The sequence below is a fragment of the Plecotus auritus genome, assembly GCF_963455305.1.
Source record: "Plecotus auritus genome assembly, chromosome: 1".
Classification (NCBI taxonomy): domain Eukaryota; kingdom Metazoa; phylum Chordata; class Mammalia; order Chiroptera; family Vespertilionidae; genus Plecotus; species Plecotus auritus.
The window spans coordinates 62,519,954-62,539,939 of record NC_137770.1 but is presented as its reverse complement, the minus strand read 5'-3'; the positions used below and the strand labels follow the sequence as shown (position 1 = coordinate 62,539,939).

Here is a 19,986-nt window from a genome sequence, read left to right as displayed (position 1 = left end):
TGGTCCGAATATTTGCAGGGTCCAAGACAAGAACACAAACAGAAGTCCAAGTGCCTTTAAAAAAAAATTAAAAGTTAACAAACTGTTAAAATATATTATATCCAACAAATATATGTAGGCCAGTACTCTTGGACTTCCAAGAGTTCTACACAGGGATGTCTGTCCTTCTCTGCCAGGACCTCAAATGCATATGGTTGACACCTCCGCCTACATATCCAAGCTTCATTCATACTCATCCACCACAGCCTCCCCTTGGCTTAGGGGTATACATCCCAGCAGTGTGACCTGCATTCAGGAGGGTGGGCATGGAGAAGGGATTCATGCAGGCCCTGGAAGCAGGCTCAGGGCTTTTAGTCAAAGAATCCCTGTGTCTGAGGTGCCTGGGTGTGGTCTAGCAGGCAACCTCTGTTCTCAGTGGGAATGTCCCTTTGTCCCATGATTCTTCCCTTGTTGGGGCAGAAGCACTGTGTGTGTCTGAGGGGGGGGGGTGGTGTGCAGCCAGAGGAGACCAGAGCTGAGCTCTTTAAAGTTGGGGTCCATGGTAGGGCTCCCCCTTCCCCAGGTCTAAGGGCAGTGCTGCTGATCGATGGGAAGGAGGGTGGTAGAAGCCATTTCTCTCTGTCGTTAAGGACTGCAGTTTCCTTGGATGTCAGTGTTGTAGAATGCAGGATTCCTCCTCTGACCTTCCTTCTTTCTAATTGTGGATTATTGATAATGGCATTATCCCAGCAATTAAGGCATCCCAGTTGGATGTGCAACAGCTTAATGACTCAGCTCTTAACAGCCAGAGCTGCATTTTCTGGTGGGCCCACTTCCCCTGCAATAAGCAGCCCACACAATGGTTTTTGTTTTTCTTCTGATTTAAAGGGAGAGTCTTTATCCCCAAAGAAAAGCCCGTAGAAACGCGTAAAGAAGAAAAAGTGACTCTTGATCCAGAACTGGAAGAAGCTTTGGCCAGTGCGTCCGACACTGAACTCTACGATCTTGCAGGTTAGTCCTCAGCTTTGGGTCACTTTCCTGCAGGTTAGTCCTCAACTTTGGATCACTTCGTTCTGTGACCTCCAGGTCTATACCCATGGCAGTAGCCTTTGAGTTTTTCCATAGCTACTGGTTTTTATTGTGATACCTGGTTGGCTTCAATCTTTATGTAGCTCTAAGACTTGATACAGGTGACTTAACCTCTCTGAGCAAATATTCTGCTGAATTTCAGCTGTAAAATATCCAATAATACCCATCCTACCAATCTCAAGAGTTTCTATGAGAAATCAGAGAATAGAGTTGAAGGAGTGCTGAGAACTTACACAATAAAATAACAGCCCTTGTGCTTTCTAATGAGCTTTCATATTTGGCACTTTATCATCACAAAATTTCCATGACGTTCTTGCTCTTTCCCAGTTGCTATTCCATTTTGATCCCCACTAAGAGGTCTGTTGAACCCAACTATGGAATGGGGTAATTACTGTTACATTCACTCAGTGCAGTAAATCCACATTCAGCCCAATCCGCTGACTTTCTTTTTTTTTTTTTTTTTTGACATTTAATTACATTTAATTTGACCATAGGTAAAATACTTTTTTTTTTTTTTTAAATAAATCTTTATTCAGATTATTACAATTATTTCTCCTTTTTTCCCCCATAGTTCCCCTCCAGCCATTTCCCACCCCACCTTCTGCCCTTACCTACCCCCCACTGTCCTCATCCATAGGTGTATGATTTTTGTCCAGTCTCTTTATGAACCCCCCCATACCCCTTTCCCCCTGAGAATTATCAGTCCACTCCCTTTCTATGCCCCTGATTCTATTGTATTCACCAGATTATTCTGTTCCTCAGGTTTTTAATTCACTTGATTTTTAGGTTCACTTGTTGATAGATATGTATTTGTTGTTCATAATTTTTATCTTTCCTTTTTTCTTCTTCCTCTTCTTTAAGAATACCTTTCAGCATTTCATATAATACTGGTTTGGTGGTGATGAACTCCTTTAGCTTTTTCTTGTCTGTGAAACTCTTTATCTGCCCTTCAATTCTGAATGATAGCTTTGCTGGGTAGAGTAATCTTGGTTGTAGGTTCTTGCTATTCATCACATTGAAAATTTCTTGCCACTCCCGTCTGGCCTGCATAGTTTCCGTTGAAAAGTCAGCTGACAGTCGTATGGGTGCTCCCCTGTAGGTAACTAACTGTTTTTCTCTTGCTGCTTTTAATATTCTCTCTTTGTCTTTTGCTCTTGGCATTTTAATTATGATGTGTCTTGGTGTAGTCCTCTTTGGATTCCTTTTGTTTGGGGTTCTGTGGGCTTCCTGGACTTGTAAGTCTATTTCTTTCACCAGGTGGGGGAAGTTTTCGGTCATTATTTCTTCAAATAGGTTTTCAGTATCTTGCTCTCTCTCTTCTTCTGGCACCCCCATAATTCTGATGTTGGTACGCTTGAAGTTGTCCCAGAGTCTTCTTACATTATCTTCAACTTTTTGGATTTTTTTTTTTGCTTTTTGCTTTTTCGGTTGAGTGTTTTTTGCTTCTTTGTATTTCAATTCTTTGACTTGATTTTTGTGTTCCTCTTGTCTGTTTTTGGGTCTCTGTATAATATTTTTTATTTCAGTCAGTGTATGTTTAATTTCTAGTTGGTCCTTTTTCATCTCTTCGAGGGTCTCGTTATATTTATCGGCCTTTTCTAGGATATTCTTAAAAAGCCTTATAACCGTGGTTTTGAATTCTATATCCAGTCGTTTGTTTTCCTCCATTTCTTTCGTTTGTGATCTGATTCTTAGACGCCGCATTTTCACTGCTTCCCTGAGTTGGTAGATTTGTGTGCTAGGTTTCCAATTTGGCCCAGTGGGTCTGCCTCCCCAGTTAACCTGAGGTGGACACTCTTGGTGCACCCCTTTGTGGACTGTGTGTACAGCCTTGTTGTAATTAAGTCTTTATTGTTGTTGGTATCACTGGGAAGAATTGACCTCCAGGCCAGTTGGCTGTAAGGATCAGCTGTGTCTATGCTGGGAGAAGCCCGGTGCTGGAGACAGCCTTATAGGATTAGACTTGCCAAATTGCAATAGCCTCTGTGCTCAGCTTGGATGGGGTGGAGTCTCAGTCTTGGCTTCCCATCAGCCTTGCCCTTGCTAGCACGTGTGTGCCTTCAGTCCTCTGCCTTCCCGGCTCCCGATTCTCCGCCCGAGAGTCCAGACTCCCCCCACAAGAGCGTGGGTCTCCAGGGGCTCGCCTGGAACTGGGGTTCACTGCAGTCAGAACTGGGGCTCACTTCAGTCAGAACTGGGGCTCAGTGCCGTCAGGAGCCTCTGACTCCCTTCTGCTAGGGAAAGCCTGTGGCAGCCTCCCGCAGCCTTTGTGCGCACTGGCGCGAGCGGACTTTCAGTCTTCCGCCTTCCCCGGCTCCCGAGTCTCCGCCCGAGAGTCCAGACTCCCCCCACAAGAGCGTGGGTCCCCGGGGGCTCGCCTGGAACTGGGGTTCACTGCAGTCAGAACTGGGGCTCACTTCAGTCAGAACTGGGGTTTTGTGCCGTCAGGAGCCTCTCACTCCCTTCCGTTAGGGAAAGCCTGTGGCAGCCTCCCGCAGCCTTTGTGCGCACTGGCGCGAGCGGACTTTCAGTCTTCCGCCTTCCCCGGCTCCCGAGTCTCCGCCCGAGAGTCCAGACTCCCCCCACAAGAGCGTGGGTCCCCGGGGGCTCGCCTGGAACTGGGGTTCACTGCAGTCAGAACTGGGGCTCACTTCAGTCAGAACTGGGGTTTTGTGCCGTCAGGAGCCTCTCACTCCCTTCCGTTAGGGAAAGCCTGTGGCAGCCTCCGCAGCCTTTGTGCGCACTGGCGCGAGCGGACTTTCAGTCTTCCGCCTTCCCCGGCTCCCGAGTCTCCGCCCGAGAGTCCAGACTCCCCCCACAAGAGCGTGGGTCCCCAGGGGCTCGCCCGGAATAGGTGTTCAGTGCAGTCAGAACTGGGGTTCAGTGCGGTCGGGGGCTCCCTTCCCCCTTCTGCCAGAGAAAGCCAGCCAGGCACTCCGCCGCCCTTCCTCTCTGCGCGCACAAAGACCCTTTGCCGTACCTCCAATTATCTGTGAGCTTTTCTCCTTCCTTCTAGTTGTAGAATTTTCACTCAGTCAGCTTTCCTGCGGTTCTGGATGGTGTCCGTTCTGTCTTTTAGTTGTAGTTTTGAAATTGTTGTGCGAGGCAGCAGTTTAGGTGTTTACCTATGCCGCCATCTTGGTTTCGGGCTCCCAATCCGCTGACTTTCTTTCTAGTTTTCTTAACAGCAGCAACAATACAATAATTATTGGCATTATTATTTGAATTGGTTATACATGCAGATAGAAAAAGCCCAAAAAGTACAAAAGAATATGTAATGGCCCTAGCCAGTTTGGCTCAGTGGATAGAGTGTCGGCCTGTGGACCACAGGGTCCCGGGTTTGATTCCGGTCAAGGGCACGTACCTTGGTTGCAGGTTCCTTCCCGTCTGTGCCCTGGCCAGTGCTCATACAGGAGGTAACCAATCAATACGTTTCTCACACTGATATTTTTCTCTGTCTTTCCCTCTGTCTTCCAATCTCCCTAAAAAAAATTGAAAAATATCCTCAGGTGAGGATTAACTAACAAACAAACAAAAGAATATGTAATGAAAGTAAGTCTCTGACCCTGATTTCATAAGCTCCCTCCCATTTTTTGTCTATCCTTTGAGAAAGAGTCCATGCATATACCAGCATATTTGTGTACCAATGGGATGCACTTTTTTCCAAATAAGATGGATATGTGGATCATGAGGGTCATTAGGTCATCACAGGAGAGATGTGTTTTAAAAAAATAGTCTATAGCCTTAGCAAGAATTCTTACATTTTTATTCCAATGGAAGGCATCTGTATATAGAAAAGCCTAAGCGACCGAATGACCGGTCGCTTGACATGCACTGACCACCAGGGGGCAGACACTCAATGCAGGAGCTGTCTCCTGGTGGTCAGTATGCTCCCACAGCCAACTTCCCGCGGCCGGCCAACCTCCTGCGGTCCATCCCCCCAGCCGGCTGGCCCCGATCGGCCCCGATTGGGACTGGGTGAGACAGCCCCTATCGGCCCCGCTTGCTGGCTAGACCAAGGGACCACACCCATGCACGAATTCATGCACCAGGCCTGTAGTATTATTATAATCACCGTCCTCCCAGGAGAACCAGCTATGCCTTATTCTAATAGCATGCAAACCGTTCTAGCTACATTTTCATTCCTTCTGTGATATCAGTGGTCAGTATTAAATTCACGTATTTGAACCCCTCTCAGAAGTCACTGCAGCATTGAGGCACGTGTGCCACACAGTTAGGAAAGTGCTTAGCAGTGACCAGTCTCCTTAGCCCTGTGGTTGCTGTGGAGGGATCTTGTTATGGTTATTGTTGCCTCTCGGTCTGTCCTGGAATTGCCCAAAGGGAGAATGCAGGGCTGGGCTTAAATTCCCAGGAAATGCCTAAGAAGAAAGAAAGAGATAAACACCCATCATTTGGAAGATCCTGAAATTCATGCAGTAAAACCAGGGGGATAATCCCCAAAGAAAACTGTGGTGTTCGTTTTAGGTAGCCTCCCTCCCTCCCTCAGCAGTGCCCCTCAGCACCAGGAGGAAGCCCCGCATCTTCTCCAGTGCAGCTCTCTCTGGAAGAGGTAGAGCTGCCAGCCTTTGAAAGAGTGTCAACGCCCTGCCCATGTTACTCTAGCAGACCAAGAGCAGAAGGACAGATCGTTCCTCAAGCGAGCACCCCCACAGTGGCCCTATTTCTGTGTGGTCCCCAGCCATACCAGTCTAGTTCACAGTGTGCTGGTCTGGAGATTTGATCTTGTCGGTGCACATAGCAGCAGTCTGATTGGGGCCAGGCAGTGAGGACGGATCCACCTGCCAGGTTCACAGGAAACAGGTAATACAAAAATTAACACTTGGCAATGGGAGCCAAATTATAATTAGAAGTTATTAGTGAGTATGGGGCCAAAGCAAGATACGTCTTTTTGGATGGTCTCAGTAGCTTGTGCTTAGCAAATAGGGCCTCTCCCTAGACAATGCCAGAAACACAGTAATAAATGCTTATTTACTAATAAGAATTTATAAAGCACTTAGAACAGTGCCTGACGCATAGGAAGTCATTTCATCTTTTTTTTTTTTAATCCTCACCTGAGGAGTGAGGATATTTTTCCATGGATTTTTAGTGAGAGTGGAAGGGAGGGGGAAGTAGAGGAGAGAAAAAGGGGAGGGAGAGAGAAACATCCATGTGAGAGAGATACATCAATTTGTTGCCTCCCACACACACCCCTACTGGGTTGGGGATCAAACCTGCAACCCAGGTTTCAAACCTGTGACCCTCTGGTGCTCAGGCTGACACTCTAACCACTGAACACACTGGCCAGGGCAGTCATTTCATTTTTGTAGTAGGTAAAGCATAATTATTATCCCTATTTTACAGATGGGGAAACTGAGGCTCGGAGGCACTTAGTAACTTCTCAAGTCACACAGGTAGTACATGACAGTATCCACATTGGCTGACTGCTCCTGGGTGCCCTTTTAACCCTAGACTTGCTGTTTCTTACGGTGTGCTGGCCTCCTGCCTCCTTCTAATGTGCAGATTACAGTACAGCTGATGAGGAGCTCAGAGGTTAACAGGAGCTCTGCCCTCTGTTAACAGATGATCAATTCTGGGATCCTTCACCAGGTGGCCGCCTGTAATTTTATTAGCGAGGGGAGAGCTGGGTGGCAGTTGCAGCTTCAGCCCGCCTGGTGTGCATTCTCCCTCAGTGCTGTTTCTCGCATGCTATGCTGCCCCCTGGTGCCAGTTCCATGTAGTACAGGAGCCACAAATCTCAGCATGCTCAGCCTTCCCTTGCCAGTGTCTCTTTTATTTCCCACCGTGAGATGCTTTAGATAAGGAAAGGGCAACTTCTCGTGGTGAGGCTTATATTGAAAGAGACCCACGATCTTTCTGCTCTTTGCCTCTGAAAAAATACATGCCATCATCTCTATAATGTCAAATCTTAAAAATATCCTTGGATTCAGTCCGACTCGCACGTTTTACGGATGGGAAAGCTGATGAGTTGAATCTACTTTACTAGGAGGTCTTAGCAGGTTTTCAGTAATTTGGGACCATCATGAGACCATTGTACCTGTCCAAATGGTGTCACAGGTACAGATGTAGAAAGACCTGTGTAGATTGCTGGTGGTCTTGCAGGGAGGGTTTGTGTGTGTGTGTGTGTGTGTGTGTGTGTTAATATATCAGTTTATTTAACACTGTACATGTACCACACATGTGCAAGGAAGTATGGGTCTGAAGACTTACCTTTATGATACAAAGAATTGTTCTTCAAGGGACAGATTAACAATGTGGATATCCTAACATGTTTTTGCAAACGTAATGTTTACTCACTGATTTTCTTTTTCTTCCAGCTGTTCTTGGAGTACACAATTTGCTCAATAACCCAAAGTTTGATGAAGAAACACCCAACACTAAAGATGGCAAAGGGCCTGTGAGAAGTAAGTTGACGTGGAATCTGTGGTTCTGTGAGGCTTGGGAGCCTCCACGTGTTGCTGGGAGGAGAGGCCTGTTGACTGGGCCTCCTAGGGCATCCTGACCTCTGTGCTGTGGCCTTTGAAGGTGGCTTTTGTCAGTTCACCAAGGATCACTGGGCTCGGGGCAACCAAACCAGAATAGAGTAGCTGATCATGGGAACTCTGTCTGGCAGTGTAGTAACAATCAATTGTTTTGTCCAAAACACACTCTGTAGTTAGGTCCCTTCAATCAAAAGGTAAAATTGCTCATAGGTTGCATAGTTAGCATGGAATGCAAAGTTTCCTGTTCCCAAGGATGTTTTAATCAAGTATCTTAAGTAAGTTCTTTTCTCTATTTCAGTGTCTTTTTGTCTCAATAATGGGTGCTTGTCATTAGAATTTGAATACCCAGATCCCCCAGAGAGCATGAAAGACACACTGGGATGGATTTGCTGGCACAGAAGTGCCAGACCATTTCCTGGCAAAGTGTCAGCTCATTAGACTCTTGCACTTACTCAGCAGTCATCTTCCAAATGCCTACTGTGTGTCATGGGTTTTATCTTTAGGTACAAAGATAAAAGATGGTCACTGCCCAAAGGAACTTATCTACCCGTAGTAGGGACAGACCAATAATCAGGTTATTTTGGACAATGTGATCCAGGTGCTGTGAAAATTCCCCAACGATCACAGCTTTTCTGAGATGAATTCTATTTTATTCTCTTTCATGAAAACTTGGGAGATAGTTTCTAGCATCTCAGCAGCATATGTATAAATCATCATGGGTAATTTACACAGACAACGAGCAATGTTCCTTTTATTTTCTTTCTGGTTTCTTATGCATACAGATAAAATGTTCATTATTAATCACAACATGAAAGGGTAACATTCTGACAACATATTTGCTGTTAAAAGTCTGGTGCCTAGCCCTAGCCAGTTTGGCTCAGTGGATAGAGCATCGGCCTGTGGACTGAAGGGTCCCAGGTTCGATTCCGGCCAAGGGCACATGCCTGGGTTGCGGGCTCAATCCCCAATAGGGGGCGTGCAGGAGGCAGCTGATCAATGATTCTCTCTCATCATTGATGTTTCTATCTCTCTCTATCCCTCTCCCTTCCTCTCTAAAATCAATAAAAAATAATTTAAAAAAAAGTCTGGTGCCTAACCTTCTTGGCTTTTATACATACACATACATATCGTTAACTTAAAAAAAACAAAACACAGTTTTTTAGAGCATTTTTAGGTTCACAACAAAAATGAGAGGATATTTTATATATCCCCTGCCTTTCCACATGTATAGCCTCCCCCATTACCAACATCCTGCAACAGCAGTACATATGTTACAATTGATGAACCTACATTGACACATTGTTTTTACCCAAAGTGCGTAGTTTACATGAAGGTTCATTCCTGATGGTGCACTAGTAATTCTGTGGTTTTGGACAAATGTATAAGACATGTATCCTTCACTATGATATTTTACAGAGTATTTATTTGTACTGCCCTAAAATTCCTCTGTGCTCTGCCCCTCTAACCCCTGGCAACCACTGATCTTTTTCTGTCTCCATAGTTTTGCCTTTCCCAGAATGTCATATATTAAAATCATACAGCATGTGGCCTATTCAGACTGGCTTTCTTTCTCCTGTGAATAAGTTTGTAAGGTTCTTCCATGTCTTTTCATGGCTTGACAGCTCATTTCTTTTTAGTGATGAATAATACTCCATTTTCTGAATGTACCACGGTTTATTTATCCATTCACTCTGCAATACATCTTGGTTGTGATCGCTTCCAGGTTTTGGCAGTTATGAACAAGTCTGTTATAAACACTTATGTGCAGGTTTTTGTGACCAAAACTTTTTATCTCCTTCAAGTAAGTATCAAGGAGCATGATTGCTGGATCTTATGGGAAGAGTACTGTTAGTTTTGTAAGAAACCATGAAACTGTCTTCCAAAGTGGCTATATCGTTTTGCATTACCACCAGTAAAGATGAGAGTTGTTTTGCTCCACATCCTCACGAGCATTTGGTTTTGTCATTGTTCCAGATTTTGGCTGTTCTAATAGGTATGCAGTAGAGTATCTCATTTTAATTTGCATTTTCTTGATGACATGATGCAGAGCATCTTTTCATATGCTTATTTTCCACCGGTATACTAGTATCTTCTTTGGTGAAGTGTCTGCTAAGGTCTTTGGCCCATTTTTTAAAAAATATATTTTTATTGATTTCAGAGAGGGAGAGAGAAATAGAAACATCCGTGGTGAGAGAGAATCATTGATCGGCTGCCTCCTACACGCCCCCTTCTGGGGATCAAGCCTGCAACTCTGGCATGTGCCCTTGGTCGGAATCGAACCCAGGACCCTTCAGTCCCCAGGCTGATGCTCTGTCTATCCACTGAGCCAAACTGGCTAGGGCTTTGGCCCATTTTTAAATAGATTGTTTTCTTATTGTTGAGTTTGAGTTCTTTGTGTATTTTGGACAGCAGTCCTATATCAGATAAGTCTTTTGCAAATATTTTCTCCCAGTTTCTAGTCCATCTCCTCATTCTCTTGACAGTATCTTCCAGAGTAGAAACGTTTTAAAAAATATGTTTTGATTTTTTACAGAGAGAAAGGGAGAAGGAGAGAGAGTTAGAAACATCAATGAGAGAGAAACAACAATCAGCTGCCTCCTGCACACCCCCTACTGGGGATGTGCCAGCAACCAAGGTACATGCCCTTGACCAGAATCAAACCTGGGACCTTTGAGTCTGCAGGCCAACGCTCTGAGCCAAACCGGTTAGGGCGAAACTTTTTTTTTTTTAGAAAAGATTTTTTTATTGATTTTTAGAGAAAGAGGAAGGGAAAGGAAGAGAGAGAGAGAGAAACATCTATGTGAGAGGGGAACATCAATTGGCTGTCTCCTGCATGCCCCAACCGGGGATCAAGCCCACAACATAGGCATGTGCCCTGAGCAGGAATTGAACCAACAACTATTCGGTGCATGGGACAATGCCCAACTAACAGCCTTACCAGCCAAAGCCACAGAGTAGAAACTTTTCATTTTAATTAAGTCCAGCCTATCAATTTTTTCATGGCTGCCTTTGGTGTTATATTTAAAAATTCGTTACCAAACCCAAGATCATTTAGGTTTTCACTTATGTTATCTTCTAGGAGTTTTATAGTTTTGCATTTTATATTTAGGTCTGTGATCCATTTGGGGTTAATTTTTATAAAAGTGTAAGATCTGTGTTTAAATTCATTTTGTCATGTTGATGTCCCATTGTTCCATCTTTTTTCCATTACATTACCTTTGTTCCCTTGTCAAAGATCAGTTGACTATATTTATGTGGGTATATTTCAGGGTTCTGTTCTATTCCACTAATTTGTATATTCCTTCACCTTTGCCACACTGTCTTGATTGCTGTAGCTTTTTTTTTTTTTTAATCCTCACTTTATTGATTTTTAGTGAGAGAGGAAGGGAGAGAGAGAAACATCGATGTGAGAGAGAAACATGTGCCCTGACGGGGAATCGAACTTGTAACCTTTGGTATAGGGGATGACACTCCAACCAATTGAGCCACCCAGCTAGGGCTTGATTACTGTAGTTTTATAGTAAGTGTTGAAGTTAAGTAGTGATAGACCTCCAACTTTGTTGTTCTCTTGCAATAGTGTATTGGCTCTTCTGGGTTTTTGCTTCTCCATATAAACGTTAGAATTAGTTTGTGGATATCTCAAAATCACTTCCTGGGATTTTGATTGGGATTACACTGAATCTAGAGGTCAAGTTGGTCAAGAACTGACATCCTGACAATATTGAGTCTTCCTATCTATGAACATGGACTGTCTTTCAAGAGTGTTATAGTTTTCCTCATACCAATTTTGTACGTATTTTTTCAGGTTTATACCTAAGTATTTTATATTTCATTAACTTTTTTAAAAAATTGTGGTTCTAGTCTCATATCAGTACATGTAGGTTTGCCTGTTCTTTTGGTGAATAGATAGCATCTTATTAAGTGATTATGCTATAACTTATTTAATCCTTTTCACATCAGTGGACATTTTATCTTGTTTTACTGTCACCAGTAATACATCAATGAACAATCCTGAATGTGTATCTTTATGTTTTTATGCTATTTTTTCTGTAGATTAGACTTCTAGATATAGAGTTTCTGGGTCATAAAGTTTCTACATTTTAAATTTTGATAGGTGATGCCAAATTACTCTCCCAAAAATCATGCATCAACATTTCCACCAATACTGGGATTCCAAAAAAATGTATACACACTTAACAGTTGATAGTTCAATTGATGTTTCTTTCTTTTCAGATTTAACACATTGGAATTAATAATTATTCAAACTGTGTATACATATTTTTGGGACACCCTGTATATGAGGATGTCTTTTCCTCCACATTGTTGCCAACTCTGTTATGGTCTTTTACTTTTTTTTTTTCCCAATCAAATGATATCTCATTTTTTTATTTCAGAGTTTAATTATTTTTTTTTATTTTTAGTTGGATGACAGAAATTCTTCTGATCATATTACTTGTTCATTTTTTTTATTTGTCCCTTTTTAATTGGTTTGTTTTATTGATTTATAGGGGTTTTGTGTATATAGGAATTTTAACCCTTTATATGTTTTATATATATTGCAAATATGCCCTAGCCCAGTGGTCGGCAAACTCATTAGTCAACAGAGCCAAATATCAACAGTACAACGATTGAAATTTCTTTGGAGAGCCAAATTTTTTAAACTTAAACTTCTTCTAACGCCACTTCTTCAAAATAAACTGGCCCAGGCCGTGGTATTTTGTGGAAGAGCCACACTCAAGGGGCCAAAGAGCCACATGTGGCTCGCGAGCCGCAGTTTGCCGACCATGGCCCTAGCCAGTTTTGCTCAGTGGATGGAGCATCAGCCTAAAGACGGAAGGGTCCTGGGTTCAGTTCTGGTCAAGGGCACATACCTCAGTTGCAGGCTCCTCCCTGGCTCGGGCCCTGGTCGGGGCGTGTACAGGAGGCAACCAATTGATGTGTTTCTCTCACATTAATGTTTCTCTCTGTCTTTCCCTCTCTCTTCTACTTTCTCTAAAAATCAATGGAAAAATATCCTTGGGTGAGGATTAAAAAAATTTTTTTTTCTGATAAAAACTTTTGAAAATTCTTCCATTCTTTTCTATTTTATTTTCTTCCCATACCTTCCTCAAAACTAACATTGCACAATGGAAATCAGAGGAGCATGGGTTATGGCCAAAAAGCCAGAGACCTATTATTAAGGTTTGGGAAATGAAGAGATTCATTATTTCTTTTTTGCATCTCAGATCATAGGGTTTGTTTATTATAGTCTGAAAGATGTCCATTTGGAGCCCCAAATACTGCCCAGGGATTTATATTATTTTATTTGAGTTTTGCGTTTGCTATAGGGCAAGCATGTCAAATTCAAAGGCTAACACGGGCCAAATAAACAATGTTTAAGTTTATGTGGGCTACAAAAAAAAAAAAAAAAGCTTCCATTTTCATAGAAATGTAGGTTTATTTTTATAGAGACATGCTGAATACAAAGGGCTGGAATAAATGAGTAATCGTTAACATAAAAAATACAGAACATTTTAATAAAAATTATTGTTTCTTGAACATTAACTTACCAGACACTGAATAACTGCAAATTAATGAGCTTAACGTGCCCCACTGGCTGCTCCGAAAAGCCATCTTTGTATTGTTCCTGTGGCTCCTCTCCACTCGCTGCAACCACCTCCACCGTGCGCCTCCTTCACCGCCGCAGAGTCCAGCAGCTTCTTCACCAGAGTCCTCCAACTCTCGCTTTTTAAAAAAAATATATATATTTTTATTGATTTCAGAAAGGAAGGAAGAGGGAGAGAGAGATAGAAACATCCACGATGAGAGAAAATTATGGATCGGTTGCCTCCTGCAAGTCCCCCACTGGGGATCGAGCCCACAACCTGGGCATGTGCCCTTGACCAGAATTGAACCTGGGACCATTCAGTTCGCAGGCCGACACTCTATCCACTGAGACAAAAATCCCCTGCATAAGATCACCTGTGTGCCCCACCAGGTCAGACACGGCCGTGGACACCAGCTCCGAGATCACCACCAAGTTCTTAAAGGAGAAGAAAGAAGTTGTGGAGGAGGCAGAGAATGGAAGAGATGCACCTGCGAATGGAAATGATGAGAATGAGGAAAATGGGGAGCAGGAGGCTGACAATGAGGTAGATGAAGAAGAGGAAGAAGGAGGGGAGGAGAAGGACGAGGGAGAGGAAGGTAATGGTGAGGAAGAGGATGGAGACGAAGATGAGGAGGCTGAGGCAGCTGGAGATGATGAGGATGACGATGTTGACACCAAGAAGCAGAAGACTGATGAGGATGACTAGACAGCAAAAAAAGGAAAAGTTAGCCGAAACCGGTTTGGCTCAGTGGATAGAGCGTCGGCCTGCGGACTGAAGGGTCCCGGGTTCGGTTCCGGTCAGGGGCATGTACCTTGGTTGCGGGCACGTCCCCAGTGGCGGGTGTGCAGGAGGCAGCTGATCGATGTTTCTCTCTCATCGGTGTTTCTCGCTCTCTATCCCTCTCCCTTCCTCTCTCTGAAATATCAATAAAATATATTAAAAAAAAAAAAAAAGGAAAAGTTAAAGGCCTCCGTGACCTATCCACCCTCCACTTCCCGTCTCAGAACCTAGACGTGGTCACCTTCAAGTAGAGACTCCCGCCCGCCTGCCCACCCACCCACCTCGGGCAGCGCCACCTGCAGATGACAAGCGCTCTTCACCACCCAACCAAAACCACAACCTGAATTTGCAACAGGGGAGAAAAAAAGAACCAAAACTTCCAAGGCCCTGCTTTTTTTCTTAAAAATACTTTAAAAAGGAAAATTTGCATTTTTTATTTACATTTTATATTTTTGTACATATTGTTAGGGGTCAGCCATTTTTAATGATCTTAGGATGACCAAACCAGCCTTTGGAGCATTCTCTGTCCTACTTCTGACTTCACTTGTGGTGTGACGATGTTCATTATAATCTCAAAGGAGAAAAAAAAAACAAAAAACATGGTAAAAAAAGCAAAAACAACAACAAAACATTACGAGCATTCCAGTAACTTTTTGTGTATGTACTTAGCTGTATTATAAGTTGTTGGTTTGTATGAGATGGTTAAAAAGGCCAAAGATAAAAAGGTTTTTTTTCCTCTTTTTTTGTCTATGAAATTGCTGTTTATTTTTTTGGCCTGTTTGATGTATGTGTGAAACAATGTTGTCCACAATAAAGGGGAATTTTATTTTGCTGAGTTCTAACAAAAACAACAACAAAAAATAAGCATAACACAAATAAGCCTATTTTTCTTGTTCTCCGAAAGTGAACTATTTCCTGTTGCGCACACCAAACAAGTCAGTCCAAGACTAATGACATGGCAGTCGGCTGCTAAAATATTCGCTGCTAGTATTAGTGGAGAGAAGTGGTGCGCCTGCACATAAGGCGCGTAAGGGAAATGAATGCAACACGATTATAGTAATCAGTCATTAGCGAACGTTGTAGTGCATTATTAATAATTATGTATAACAGGACATTGTAAAAAATAAGTTATGAAACTTTTATTAAATCGTTTCTTACATACTATTGTATTGGCTGGGCTGCAAAAATATTCATTGTGGGCCACATGTGGCCTGTGGGCCACGAGTTTGACATGCTTGCTGTAGGGTCTCCTGCACTTTTGTCTCCATGCAGTGTCAGCTACTGAGACTTCTCATTGCGGTTGAGAAGCATCAGTCTTTGAAACTGTAACTCAGAGCCATACCATTCCCATACTTGTTTAGTGGAGAATAAGCTTTGTCATAGATAATAAATTATTATTAGAATCAGAGCATATGAAAGAAAGGTCATTTGTGGGGCCGGGGGGGAAATCATCATTGATTTTGACAGGAGAATCCTTTTCTTTTTAAACTTGTGTCTTAGATGTGGTCAAAGGTGAAAAGGTCAAGCCTGTATTTGAGGAACCACCCAACCCCACAAATGTGGAAGTAAGTCTGCAGCAGATGAAAGCTAACGATCCCAGCCTCCAAGAAGTCAATCTCAACAACATTAAGGTATCTCACTATGATTGTTGTCAGTCACTTGATTTATAGTGAGTTTAGGAAACTTAAAGGGAATGACTGATTACCTATTTGAAATCTTTTGAGTCACTGATTTTGAGGCAAGATATCCTATTCAAAAGAAGAAGTAGGTTTAAAAAATAAGTGATTTCTAGAATTCTTGGAAACAATAATAGTAGTTGTGTTAATATACTGGTTATCTATTGTTGAATGGCAAATTACTTCAAAACTTACAGGCTTAAAAGAAGAAACATTTATTATTTCACACAGTTTCCTAGTATCAGGAAACAGGAAGTGACTTAGCTGGGTAGTATGGCTCAGTGTTTCAAAAAAGGCTCTCGGGAAGCTATCAGCCAGGGCTGCAGTCATCGTAAAGGCCTGCCTGAGGCAGGAGGACCTACTTCCTAAAGGTGCACACATGTGCCTATTTGCAGGAAGCCTCTGTTTCTACCAAACGGCCCTCTCCATAGGGTGGCCTGAGTGTCCTCACATCATGACAGCTGGCTTCCCCCAGTGTGAGTGATCCAAGAGAAAGAGAACAGTCAGGAAGCCATCATGCATTTTATTACTTCTTCTTGGAAGTCACACATTGTCACTTACACTTTATTCTATTTGGCAATCGGTCATGTGACTCTCAAGTGGAGAAGTGTGTGTGTGTGTGTGTGTGTTGTGTATGAGAGAAAGAGAGAGTTTTGTTCATTCTTGCTGGGCCAATTTCTAGCATTTAATAATAATAACAGACTTTTATTGAGTACTCGTTATGTATCATATTTTTTTGCTAAAAACTTGAAATTCATTATCTCATTTAATTCTTAATGGGATTTAAAGAGGTTAAGTTGCTCACAGTCCCAGAACTCGTCTGTGGAACATGTAAGACTCACGTCAACCCCTGGCTGCGCTCCATATGATCTCCCTCCCCAGTGGTCAGTACCCGGCTAAGTGCTGTAGAAGAGGGAGTAGGATTCCTTTTGTCTATTCTGAAGAACTTGTTGTTAGGAGAATAACACTAAACAAGTAATTAGAGCACGATGTGGTAAGCCCCCAAATGTTACGGAATTGCAGGTAAGGAAAACTTTGATCCTGCCCATGAGAGCCAATAGCAAAGGAGGTGATATTTTAGCTGAGTCTTAAAAGAAGAGTAGGAATTAATCGGAGAAAGGACAGAGGAATTTCCAGATAAAGGAAAAAGCAGATATAAAAGTACAGAGGAGAGAAAGACCATGGTATATTAAAAGAATAGCAAGTAGGTCAGTCTGGTTTCATTTCACAGAGAATGCAAGAGAAGAGGGGAATATGGTAGGTGCGTTATTTTTTGGTTGGTAAACAGAAAGGTGATGCCAGAGTGTCTCCTGTTGCATTCCCTTATTAGACACAGTGTTGCTGTTGGCTGTGGATGGCTTCAGTTGTTGGAAGATGGGTGATAAATGTCTTTTAGAGGAGATAGCATGCAATTAGTCATCTAAATATATAAAGTACTTAAAAGCTATGGATCCTTGGTTTATCAACTCTCTGTACCTTCCCCATCGTAGAACATTCCAATTCCAACCCTGAAAGAATTTGCAAAGGCTCTGGAGACCAACACCCATGTCAAGAAGTTCAGCCTGGCTGCCACCCGCAGCAATGACCCTGTGTCAATTGTGAGTAAAATTCTTAGAAATATAACGTGAAAATATTAAATTCATTATAAACTCTTTAATTTGTCTTATTAACAATTTTTAGATCTGGTAAATTTATTTTCGACACAGTTAATAAACAAAATAAGTTATAATGAGACAATAAAACAAGACCCAGTTGTCAGGCACTTTGAATTAAGTAGAATTTTGTTAGCAATGCACTTTTTAGGGGAAAGAAACAGGATTAGATGAGGCATTTAGCTAAACAAATATCTAGATTTTTGTTCTGGGCTTAGTACAAATTTTCTGAAACTTTTGCATCTGTAATAACATTCTGTCACAATCATAAGACCCCAAATCTTACAGGAACTTGGCACATATAAAAATGTTAAAGTATATTTCATTTTAATCTTTAAAATGCATTAGTATGTTTCAAAAATATTTTAACAACCAAACCTTGAAACATTTTGTGTTTGATATTGTTAACCAGAATATGAAAATAAAAAACCAAACCCCTGTTCCTTCTATGCACATTAGATAATTCAGCTAAACAAGGAACCCCTTGATCCAATTAACTACTACTACAATCGCCATCATCAGTGTTATCCCTCCTATTAATAGCTAACGTTTCTTGAGCAATTAGTAAATTCTAGCACTGATCTCTATACTGTACACACGTCACCTCACCTAATCCCCCACTATATTATTATCAGGTATGTACTATTATTAGTTCCCACTTTGACAAATGAGCAATCTGAGGCTCAGAGAGGTGAACTAACTTTTCTAAGGTGACTCAGCCAGTAGGCAGTAGAGCCAGGGTTCCCCACCAGGCCTTTTTGGTTCCTCAACGAGGATGCTTAACCATCAAGCTATGCTGTACTTACACACAATGCCTCACTCAGACATTTGCTAAAATATGTCAGTTATCAGGAGCCTGAGTATCTCCCTGTGGTTCTACAGCATCTAATGCTCAGCTAGGAAATCAGAAGTTTTCTTTACTTGATGACGTGATTTAAAGTAACAGGTCTTTTGGAAGATCTGAAATACCATTAAAAACAGACAATGTGAAAGTTTCGGTGCTGGCACAGGATAGATGTTTGAAAAACACTTGATAAATGAGTGAATGAGTGTGCCCTCCAGCCTCTCAGCAGTAGAGACTATTTCCATGATTACATAAGCACTAAGCTGAAAAATTGATATTTTCACCAGAAATTATTATCTAAATTTGTAAGTTGAGAGCAGTTTTGAATTTAAAACCTACCATTAAATTAGAAAAAGAGCACAGCTAGCTCATTGGTAAAATGAAACTAACAATTTAAGGATTCTTATCTGTATATAATTTTATGTAATCTCTGCCGTTTAGATTTGTTTTCAATAAAGCAAAAATATTCACAGTGAATTTTGTATGTAAGTGACTAAAGAGATCATGAACAAAGAAATAACTTGTCACTCCTACTTGATATATTATATATATATGTAAAAGGCTAAGTGACCATCCGACCAGTAGCTATGATGCACAATGACCACCAGGGGGCAGACGCTCCAACCCGTAGCTATGACACACACTGACCACCAGGGGGTAGACGCTCAATGCAGGAGTTACTGAGCTGCAGTGACTTGGCAGCAGTGGTTCTCAGGTGACGCACCCCGGAACCAGAGAGGAAGGAGCCCTATTCCAGGGTGCATCACCGGAGAACCGCCCTCTCCCAATCTGGGACCCCTTGGGGGATGTCAGAGAGCTGGTTTCAGCCCCATTCCCACAGGCCAGGCTGAGGGACCCCACCTGCTGGAGGGACCCCACTCACTCTGCAGATGCCCTTCAAGCCGGGGCGCTGCCCCAGGTGCAGCTGGCCAGGGAGGGACCGCGGGAGGTTGGCTCCAGGGCGTGTCCAGTCCTTCTTGCGCCGGCCACCTTCTAATTAATTTCCTTTCAATGTGCACGAATCTGTGCACTGGGTCACTAGTTTAGAATAAAATGGCAGGAATGGGAATAATTTCTAATCCGTTATCAACACTACTAATAAATAATCTAACCTACTCAGATCAAATAGATAGCTTTCTAACTGAACTAAGTAAATTCCAAATATAGTAATTTCTTTGATACTGTTTTTAATGCAACAACTATGTGTTGAATGCACACTGTATGACCAGCATACCATACAATTGTGAGGAAGAATTGCTATCCTTCAGGGTGTGAAGAGAAAAGACTTTTTGGCTTTATGCCAAGATGGCCCAGCTCTCACCTGGTTGCCCCTAGATTAGTGGTTGCCAACGGGTGGTGCATGGACCACTGGTGGTCCGTGAGGTCCGAAAGGTTGGCGACCGCTGCCCTAGATGATTCCCCTTTCAGTTATGCCATTGTCAGGAAAGAGCCTTTGTATAGTTTGAAAATTGGTTCGTTACCCCGCAGGCAACAGACATCTTCCGTCTGTGTTTATGACTGAACGCCTCACTGTTGAGAAGTAAAAATCAGCATTAAAGCAGAGAGCTTCACGACACTTTTCTATGTAAGGTTCAAAACTTGATTCAACAAGGCACTTGTGAGATCATTGCGAATGTAGACAAACAATGTGTGTGTAAGATTGCATTATCCCCATTTTATAGATGAGGCAACTGAGGCTCAGAGAGGCTGAGTAACTTAACTAAGATTAAGCATGTGGTCAAGCCAGGAAGTGAATTTAGTGACCTGTAATTAAGTTTAGTTCACCATGTGCCAAGTACTTCCATATGACCACAACTATAGAAGTGAGTATTGACGGAACTTGCCATCACTGAATGCCAGTGTAGAGAAAAGACCCAA

General features: G+C 42.5%; 2 protein-coding genes across 2 annotated transcripts in view; both read left to right on the top strand.

Annotated features, from left to right (window-relative positions):
* TMOD2 (tropomodulin 2) overlaps positions 1-19,986 on the top strand; it is a 59,113-nt gene that overhangs the window by 20,454 nt on the left and 18,673 nt on the right. Inside the window, exons 4-7 of the mRNA XM_080654560.1 lie at positions 868-990; positions 7,404-7,490; positions 15,437-15,567; positions 17,103-17,210. Coding sequence (XP_080510686.1) covers positions 868-990; positions 7,404-7,490; positions 15,437-15,567; positions 17,103-17,210 — 449 coding nt within the window. The remainder of the gene's footprint in view (positions 1-867; positions 991-7,403; positions 7,491-15,436; positions 15,568-17,102; positions 17,211-19,986) is intronic.
* Positions 12,712-13,861, top strand: LOC308254100 (uncharacterized protein; the record flags this gene model as incomplete). The annotated part of the gene is made up of 2 exons (XM_080680018.1): positions 12,712-12,749; positions 13,546-13,861. The coding sequence occupies 2 exons, from the start codon at positions 12,712-12,714 to the stop codon at positions 13,859-13,861; spliced, it is 354 nt and encodes a 117-aa protein (XP_080536144.1).